This window comes from Enoplosus armatus, chromosome 1 (assembly GCF_043641665.1).
Source record: "Enoplosus armatus isolate fEnoArm2 chromosome 1, fEnoArm2.hap1, whole genome shotgun sequence".
In the NCBI taxonomy this organism is placed as follows: domain Eukaryota; kingdom Metazoa; phylum Chordata; class Actinopteri; order Centrarchiformes; family Enoplosidae; genus Enoplosus; species Enoplosus armatus.
Genome location: NC_092180.1, coordinates 7,839,104 through 7,849,633, shown reverse-complemented (window position 1 = coordinate 7,849,633; position 10,530 = coordinate 7,839,104). Strand labels below are relative to the sequence as shown.

Here is a 10,530-nt window from a genome sequence, read left to right as displayed (position 1 = left end):
CTTAACCAACACAGCGTCTTTGTAGTATGTATGTATGTAACTCACAGATGTAGTGTGTATGTCTATGTGCGCCTGTGTAGACCGAGAGTTAAAGACCCGTGACGGAGCATGTGATCTTTGTGTTTTGTAGGCGTGATCCAACTTCTCTGTCCATGGTCTGTTGGCCCTTTTATAATGTCTGCTCTTTTGAGTGAACTGTGGCTCTGTTGTTTGTTGAGAAATGTACAGTTGAAAAATTAAGTATTATGGTGGGGTTTTACACATTATTTCCAGCTCATGACAAACCTCCTGGCACTTGTGTTTGGCATTTGAAATGAAAGTGTTCAGTGCTTACCAGACATGACCAGGGATCAACCCCACATGGGATCCATGCACATTCCCACGGTCGCATTTATCACTTTGATTCAGTGCACTTTACACCCTGTATGACACAATCTTTTTTTTCTTTTTCTTTTCCCTCATTAGTTGAAGCACAGATATGGAGGTTATTGATGGTTTAGCCACTCGTTGTGACCGAGAGGAAGAACTGTAGGGAGCGAGGATGATAACGAAAAGTTAGATGACTCAAATGTTCCCTGTGTTGTCTGCTGTCCGTGTCTTTGAGCCCTCTTACTCTTTCGTCTGCCTTTGATCAGCTGCAGGTCCAGCCAAGACTCTGATATCCTTCTCTTAACTGCACAGACACAGACCTGCCACTAGCTAGCCCCTGAGTGCTCAACCCTGTAAACATCTCATTTGGTGCAAACATCTCAGTACACTTTCCTGCAGGTTGGATTTTGAAAATGCAGACGACTGGTGCTGTCTTTAAAGGGAAAGCTCAGCAGTGTGAAGCAGATTTTCTTTATAATCTGAGCTGTGAGGTGTGATGAGTAGGAGGGCAGAGGATACCAACACTGAACCAAATGTTTATTTTAGTGGATTGTTTGTAACATACTGGTGATTGTTATATTGTATAATTAGATGGGAAACACTGCATGCAAGAAAGAAAAGACAGATTTTAATGCAAAGGAATATTTATGTTTCAAAGACTGCATTGAAAAAGCTTTTCTTATTTTCTTGTCTGGGCTGAGCGTTAAAGCTGTTGCGACACAGCAGGTGGATTTAAAAACTGCAATGAATTTGCTGAAATCCATCTCAGACGTGTCTTGATGAAATCATACTGCAATAATGGGACCTGTGGACTTTTTAAAACCTGAATCTGACTGAGGACGTATTGCGGATCTTGTTGTAAGGGCTTAGGAAGCTTCTTCCAGTCCAGCCAAGTAATCTGTAGTCTAAAACCTGTTACTGAACACTGTGATGAGACAGATGGATGGTTTGAAATGAAGGGATACGCACTGATTGACAACAGCGCTTCTTGTAACGCTGGGCCACATTTTGTGTGTTTTAAGACCTGGGTGTGATAGTATTTCCAAGTAAAAGCGTTAAATTGAGTTTCAGGAAGTTTGGCGTATCAAGACAATTTATTTGATCTAAGAATGTATTTAATAGCGCACACTGTCAATCATAGAAGTGTGCAGGATATTAAAAACTGAAATTATAAGAGTCAAAAAACGTTTGTCGATGCTAAACAGTTTTTCAGTTTTTGTTTAAAGACGCTTCTGACTGCATACAAAACTATGGCTGAAGAATAATTATCCTGAGCATTTAAGTTCTTTCTTGACCTAAAGTAGTAGCTTGAGTAGTTTGTGTCCTGTAATAGTGAGTCTGATCACTATCGAAATCCAATTGGTTGTTCTTTGGCTCTAGGACAATTTCAAGGCCACAGTTTATGGAGATCCGTTGGTTAATGAGATGTAATTTGTTTATATTAAACATCCTTTTCGTGCAGATTGTTCTGTGCAAATACTATCAAATCCAGGTATTTATCTCACCAATGCTGGCTTGGCTTATATGAAAAAAATAGGGATTCACAGATCCAACTTTATCCCTCTCAACTCAGTACAGAGTACCGATCCGAGCCCTCTTTTTTCCCACATTTAAAATCTGCACACCTCACTGTGTGGAGCTCATTGCAATCATCTTTATGGGCTGTAAGGGGAAAATGAGACCAGGGGTTGATGTGGCAGTACGTCAGCAGCCCGCCATGACTGAATTAATGGAACCGAAAGTGGGAACACTAAATGTTATAATGACATCGACGATGAAACTGTATTTAATATGGATCATGACATCATGGCCGACACCTGATCCACTTACAAACTTACTGTTTGGATCGATCTGTCCGAGCCACAACCTTCTTTCTTTGCCCTTTCATCCTCCATTGTTCAAACCACAAATCACTGTTGCCATCTGTTGTCAGGGAGACAAAACTACAACTGCCAGTCATTCACGGCAAACATCCTCTCAATTCACCCGCAGAGAGACTACATGGTTCATGGTTCACTCTGTCCACAGCTCTCATTTCAACATAAATTGGGGTGTGGTTTGGATTTATTCTGGCTTGTAGAAACATCTGATGGATGTTGATGACACCAGCACAAACCCATTTTCTGCAGTATGAGCCATTTTTGTTCTTTTTGAGATTTTTTGTTTTGAGAACTTTGCACAAAAATGCAGGTTTGGATGTATTATTTGGATGTATTTTTTTTCTAGTTGATTACTTTGGGTATTTTTTTTTTGTATTTTGTATTTGTTATTACGACTTGTGTTGTTTGCTTGTGCAAATGCATCAGAGTGTGAGTGTTGATGAGTAAACATACAGTATGTGTGTACTGTGTCATATCACCACCTCTGATTGACAAAAACCAAAACTTCTTCACTTTAACAACGAAAAAAAGCTAAAGAAATATATAAAGATAGTGTATATTCAAATATTTGAGGGAACAGGTATGAAAAATAAAGGCAATAACCAACCAGGAGGAATTCAAAGTATATTAGACCAAAACATGTCCTTTACATTCAGATAATTTTCTCATGGAGTGTGGGATCTGACATGTTGTTTTACTGTATTGATTATAAAAATGTACTCCGTTGTATTTATCCTAACTCCAGTGCTTCAAGCATCTTGTTTTCTCAAGATTGTGGGCTCATGTTTAATTGCTTGGAAACTGAAGAATTCAAATTCTCTGGTGACTTTAAATGCCAGTGAATCCAAAAATACACCGTGGATTTGGATGAACATTGCTTGTGTTGTGTTCCTCTAAAAGGATTTTTTTTTTCACTTGAAATCTTGTCAGGCCAAGAAAGTGGATGAGAGCCCACAGTATGTTAACCCACAGTAATCATCATTACGGCTTTAATTTTGTGTTTACAAACATTTTGATGCTGAAAGACGGTTAAGGGACGTGGCGATGACTAGAAGGGGCACACATAGTCACACAACATGATGTACTCTGATATTGAACACTGGGTGTTTTTGTTGAAGAAAACCAGTGGTGTGTGTGATCTAAATATGTGAGGAAATATGGTTATTGTGTTCCGAAATAAATTATTTTCTCAAAAGAAAAACAACGTTTCCTTTTCTCTTTACTTGCCAGTTAGATACGAGAAAAGAAAAGAAGCTGTTATCTGATATTAATACTTATACCGGACATGGTTATTGGATTAAAGGACGGGAGGAGGACATGGACCTTTTTAATTTATAATGCAGTTGAGCCCCCTTGTGGCGACCGCATTGTAAGCGCTTAATTATCTTTTCAACTCTGTACAACTTTAGCTACTTAGTTTGTACAAGTGACATAACAGCCTCCACATTGTGACGATACAGTTTCAATAGCTTCAGATTAGCTGCCTCCCCTGCTTGTATTTTTAATATCTGTGTCTTTAATTTTATGTAAGTGACTTTTTAAGAGGAACAAGTGGTGAAAATGCTACTTTACACGTTACATCCATGGGTTTAACTTGTTTCTTTTATGTGGTATATTTGACATGAACTGCAAATGTAAAGAGGAACCTTCAGGGAGGAACTTTGGAGAAAACACTGTTGGTCAGATGGTCAGTCAGATTGACTGTAACACTGGTGATGCTAAACCTGAAAATTAGCCTGACCATGGTAGTCTGCAGCAATGGTGGAAAGTATACCAATTACTATACTTAAGTGTGATTGTGAGGTACTTGTACTTTACTTGAGTATTTTTATATTACTTTATACTTCTGCTCCACTGCATTTCAGAGGGAAATACGTTTTACCCCATTACACTTATTTGATAAATTGAGTTACTAAGATAATTATTACAAAATATTATCAACAATTTAAATATGACAAAGATTAAGCTACACCATAGCTTGTTATTAATACTTAGTATAGTTTAGTATAGTTTGATGCCAATACTTTTGTACTTATACGTTTGTACTTACATCTTATTTAAACCTGGTTTAACTAATAGTTTTGCTTTGTGAAACACACATCAGGTGAAATAACAGGGAGACGGATGATGAAAAATGACAACTCATATAAAACATCAAAATCTATTTAATTGAAAATGTCTCAATCCCGTGCACACATCCGGCATCTGAGTGTCACAACTCAAACAAGGCTGTTGAGACAAAGTGTTTCCATGGCACTGCATCAGGAGGCTCCTGCTCCTAAAACAATAATCAAATGCAGGTTTATCCATTATCCCTCTTCATATCTTTCTAAAAGTCACCCCCGAGACTGTGACACACTTCTGGACTCATTCATCTGACAGGATTGTAGGCACGAGGCTGTTCTGTATGCTGTGAAATTCATTTTTAAGGCGAAGAAACCAAACTCAGTCTGACTCGTTCTGGATGTGTGCTGCATCATCACATTATCAGCTCTCTCATTTTCCCTCGAAAAGTAACAAGCGCTGTAAAATAACCAACATTAACCATCAATTATCATTCTCTCTGTAATATCTAAACATCCTTTTTCTTTCCCATTTATATCACCGTATATTACTCGTTTGCAAACCATCCATTGCTCCTAACTCTGATACTTCTTTTTGCTCACTGCCTGAATAATAATAAAAAATGTCAACATAGCTTCAAAATAGACCACATATCTGATCTGATCACAAAAGAAGCATCTAGGGTGAAGGACACTAAAACTCTGGGGTTTGAAATGGGAGGATCTTTCAAAGGGCAGTGTCTTCAGAGCCAAAAAGCTTGGTGGCGATGGCCAGGCAGTCAGCAACAGAGGCTTTCCCATCAAAATCTGCAGGCAGGATGTCTGCGTCGAATTCTTTGACGTAGCTGTCCAGCTCGTCCCCGTGCACGAAGACCTGAGGAAAGGAATGAGCAGTATTTAGAGGGGATGATGCAAATTGGATAAAATTGGTTGATAGCAAGTGCCCTCTGCACATACCCTCTCCAGCAGCTTGCTCTTCATGAAGGGTTTGACCACATTGTATGTAGTGGTGAAGTACCAGGGCTGGTGAGTGACGTGGACCGCCTTGAAACGGGCGGGGAAAGAGTCCTGCACACAAAAACAGCAAAAAGATTAGAAAAACAGCTCTGAGGTCGCACACCAAGACATTCTCAGCTCTCCTTTTCAGTCTGCTCTGACCTGCAGCATGTCCACCATCTTCTTGAGCTCGGCCGGCTTAATACCCGAGGCGTGCTGCATGGTGAAGCCCTTGAAATTCTCAATCAGGACGAAGCCATTAATCTGGGTTTCTTCATTCTCCAGCAACTTCTCCAGGATCACGCAATACGCTCTTAAGATCTGTGACACACACAAGACTTATTTTCAGTGGTGTAAAGAAACTTAGTAGATTTAGTACTGTTCTTGCGTACAGTTTTGAGGTACTTGTACTTAATATATCCAATTTATGCTACTTTATACTTGATTGCAGAGAGGAATATTGTACTTACTTTTGCTCCACTACATTTATTTGTCACTGGTTACTTTTATTATGATCAGCTTGTTAAATATGAAGCATTGTTACAGATTAAAGGCCTCCCTCACAGGTGTTTTCAGTTATGCTGCTGATTAGACCTGCTCAGGTTGGAGCTCATCGTGGAATGTCATCAATAATAAAGTTATAAAAAAGATTAAAGACTAACAGGAGAGCCCTTAAAGTCTGAAATTTACATATATTTTTATCTTGTAACATGATAAAAACTTGCGTGTACAAATTAATATCTTGCGTGCATAAGATTGTCATCTTTCAGTTCATAATTGAACACTCTTAAAGGGTCCATTTTGCATTTTGAGTACTTCTCCTTTTGATACTTTAAGTACATTTTGCTGGTAATACTTAGAAGAGTAGAATTTCTAATGAAGGACTTGTAATGAGTATTTGTACACTGTGGTATTGTTACTTTTACTCAAGTAAAGGATCTGAGTACTTCTTCCACCACTGTGTATTTCTAACAAATACTTTTGAATAATATGCTCGAACATTTCCAGTTGCAGTTATGACAAAGAGGTTACAGCTACCTCATCGAACGTGATCTCCTCCAGGTCCCAGTTCTCGATGTTGAAGAGCAGGACCACGCGGCCGTACTTGTCCCTGCTGGGCAGAACCACCGGGTAACCCGCCTCGATGGTGCTGCGGACTGCCTCAGGGGTCAGGTTCTCGAACAGCTCAGGATACTCCTTCCTGAAGCGCACATAACCTAGAGGACCCCCAAACCACACAAACCACAATTAAAAGCTGCGTTCTCTTATCAGACACTAATGGGTCCCGTTGTGTACAGTATGAGTGTTCAGTGCAGGTTGTTGATGTGCCAAACACAATGACACCACTGTCTCAGTGCATCTACAGCGCTGCTCTCAGCCTCTTCATACCGAGGCACCAATTAACCCAGAGTGAGAGTGCCTGAGTCCTGTTGCACATGCATGTGTTCAGGGTTTTACTCGCAGGCAGCAATTAACCCCACGAAACAAGTTCACATCACATTCCCCTCTCACACTAACAAGTTCTGCTTCTATATTCGTAAATGTGTGTGTGTGTGTTTTTGTCGTGCTTCTGTCTTTGTGAGGACCAAATATTCTCACAGCAACAGCAAGACCTGGTATTAAGGGTTAGAATTAGGGGTGATGGCTGATTTCGGTTATAGTAGGTTACAGTTGGTATAAATTGTTAGTTAATTTTGGGGGTTTGTGATGAGAGATTTATATCATACAACTACAAATACAATAAGCAAGTCATAAGCATGGTATCTTCTCATAGGAGTGTCAAACTCACTCTGCTTTTTAATCTCTTCTTTCCGCCCAGACCAACACAATCAGCACATGTGCTGTGAGGTTCCCAGGAGAACTCTGTGGGTTCACAAGTGAAGTAAAACTTGCTGTCCCATTTGGACACAAAGGAGGGCTTTGTCAGGGGAAACTCTGAAGCATCTAAAAGCCCCCAATTAATGAACACATGCCTCCCTGTCTCAGTGATGGGCAGGATTCATGCAAACAAGGAGCACAAAAGAGGTCTCACCCTCAATTACTGAAGCTATTGGAAAAAGTCTGCAGAAACTGAATCAAAGCATATGGAGGCCAAAATAACATAGGCTAAAGATTGTCTCTTCTACCACTGACCCTTCATGAGCTCATGGGTTCTGACGACGTCAAACTTGCGAGCTCTGAGGAAGCGCAGCATCAGAGAGTCCGGTTTGTCCCCGAAGCGCTCCAGCACCAGTTTGGCCAGGTCGTCCCCCTCCGCCGCCCTCTCCTTCATCATGGCCCGCAGATCTTTCAGCGACGACGCCCGCCTCTCCTCCGTCTCATTCAGCTCGTCCTTCGCCTGGAGGACAAAGAAAAACATGGAAAGCACAAAATGAGTGGAACAAACACATCAGGCAAATGTTGGGGTCTGCAGGGACAAAAAGACTTTAATATTCTGGTTTGGACTCATCTGTGTGTGCTGCCATCATGTTTTACCTTCTGCATAGTGTGACCAGGCAGTTTGTGGCACGGCCCAAACACCGGCCCATGATCCTTCACTGTCAAATGCTCCAGCTTAGACCTCATGGCCTGCTCCTCCTCCGACACCATACGGAAAGATCCAGTCTGCATGAAGATGAATGTGTCAATCATATCATCTCATGCAGGTTATTATCAATCATCAGATCTCCCCTCTAGTTTCTTGGGTATACTGCCATACACTAACAAACCAATTTGGTTGAAATCCTCCTCTATGTTTGTCTTTAACATCACTGTTTTAAGCCTCAGTTAACTGCAGTTTTTCAAACAGAACAAGAGTGACACTATTATACATGCTTTACTGCTCGAATACTTCAATGGCAGCTCATTACAGTGACTAAGTTGAGAACCCACAACCCATCTGAGCCGGTGCAGACCCCCGAACGATGCACACCAGTGAACGGCTGGTTAATCTGCTTCACATGATTACAGAAAGGACTTCTAAAGCCACTTCTTAAAAACAGCTTATGGGTCCATCCCAGAGCCAGCATCTTACTGGCACAATAACAGCATTAAGCAGCATCATGAGCTGACAGTCAAACCTCCAAGAGCTTTCAACCCAGGGCCAGCCAATGAAGTGAGGCCAGAAACAACTTACAAACTGGCTAAAACAGAGACAAAGTGACACTCAAGTGCTCTTGAATTGTTGCAAAGTAATTAAACTTACAGCAGCCATGGTTGCAGCGTCTCACAGCAGCTTCGCTAACACTGCGAAGAAAGAAGAATTGGCACAAACACAACAGGAGCACGTCAAACTGTTGTTGAAATCTTTCTTTCGGAGTCGTCCAGACATTTTGTTTGTTCGTGTCAGAGATTGTTAAGGAGAGGCCCCGGGGTCAGAAATGCATTAATCCAGTTATTGGTATACAACAAAATCCTCATAAATGATCTACATAAATACAGCAGGTGGCTCTGTGACGTCATAATGTTGAAGATGAAGGTTTCTTCATCAGTGGAGCAGACATCCTCTTACACAACAACCTGACACAGTACAGTTACAAAACAGCAGATATCCACTGATCCATAAAACTGAATCACCCAGTCTGGCCCGAGTTTGTTCCTCATGTATTATATTTGAATCCCGGAGTCAAACATCTGATGTTTTGCTAAAGAAATGCCTGGTGATATTTAAAAAAACAACAACAGAAGATTGTTTAACAACAGTTACTGCAGTTCTGAAAAACTCTTTAAACCATCTGGATGAAAAAATATTCTGTTGCTGTGACTATTTCCTAATAAGTAGCAAGAAAGGACATAATGTCCTTGCTCTTTTTGTAAATTGCACTATTTTTTTTTATGAAAACATGCACAAACATCAATATATACTCATGTATAATATAGTACCACTTTTTTTTGTTTCACGCTGTACAAATTGAACAAGAACATATGTAATTTCTGGCTACCATCTCTGTTTGGATCAGGAAACATTTTTGTTGTGAATAAACAGAATATTTTACATCCAGATGGTTAGAAGAGACTTTGATCATTTTTGGGAATACCTTCGGTACAGCAGTTGGAGTTTTTAAAGAAACATTTTGGGGTTTTCAAAGAGCACTGGGTATTTGTTTTTTATAAAATCAGATGCTTACTGTTGTGACTTGAATGTAATGTTAATACTTGAGAGGCACAAACTGGGATTATACCCAATCTAACTGCTATCTTAAAAGAGAGCTACATTTACTAGACATGGTACATTGATTTAAAGTTCTTTAACCAAGGATCATGACACAGATACCCTCAGCTCTTAGTATGAGTGTGTTAGTCCACTACTGAGAGCTACTCCTGGTACTGTGGGTTTAAGTTAAATCAAATACAGAACATCAAACAGTGCAATGAACAAAACATCCAATGCATGGACACTGAATTTAAACCCTTAATGACACATTCATTCATTACAGTAAAACAATAGTGTTAATCTATTACTCAACATCCAATGAAATACCCTTACAGTGCTCATCATTAGGGTTATTCTAACTACAGAGCCGAGCAGATTTACCTTCAGCAGACGGGATGAGAGGAGTAGACAGAGTGGCAGAGGAGACAACAGGAGGAGAGAGGACCGGGAGGGGAGGAGTTACTGAAAACGTCACTCAAAGCAGGATTACAATGACACAGTGGATTACAATGAGTGGCTAATCGACATAATGCAAACTGTGAAGTGAAGGAGGAGCTGGGAGGAGGAGGAGGAGGAGGAGGAGGAGGAGAGGTGTGTTGGTCTGGGACTACAGAGGTCCTGAGGAGCAAAGCATAACAACACTGGATGAAACACATTAACCCTCACCCTACCAACAGATTTAACATACAAGGACTACCGACTGAAACTACTGTAAGAAAGCAAAATGTTTATTCTCAAAACATTAATTAATGTGAAAAATTAGATTATTATTGTTTTTGGAAAGTTGACCATCATCTTACTTTAGGAAGAGCAGTATTTATGGTCATCGACAGAGCACAAAATGACTCAGTGCCCTCCTCCCCCCCGATAGTGAGGGGGGGAGGAGGGACTCATGGCAAACATGAATTCAACAAATACTGCATAGGCAGAATTAGGTACATATACATTATAATACATTGTTATTAATTAAAACAGAAACAGAAAACAATGATTTGAACTCAAAAATTGGAAATGATAGAATAAAGCACCTGTGAGATATGACATAAAGTATACCTCTGGGGTCTGCAGGTACCTCAGTCAGTAGGATGAG

General features: G+C 40.3%; 1 protein-coding gene across 1 annotated transcript; it reads right to left on the bottom strand.

The window, feature by feature from the left end:
- Positions 1 to 5,039: 5,039 nt before the first annotated feature.
- LOC139285290 (retinaldehyde-binding protein 1-like) lies at positions 5,040 to 7,939 on the bottom strand. The gene is made up of 6 exons (XM_070905832.1): positions 7,784 to 7,939; positions 7,442 to 7,646; positions 6,347 to 6,525; positions 5,471 to 5,629; positions 5,270 to 5,380; positions 5,040 to 5,186 (listed from the first exon to the last, which is right to left on the bottom strand). The coding sequence occupies exons 1-6, from the start codon at positions 7,937 to 7,939 to the stop codon at positions 5,040 to 5,042; spliced, it is 957 nt and encodes a 318-aa protein (XP_070761933.1).
- Positions 7,940 to 10,530: the final 2,591 nt, after the last annotated feature.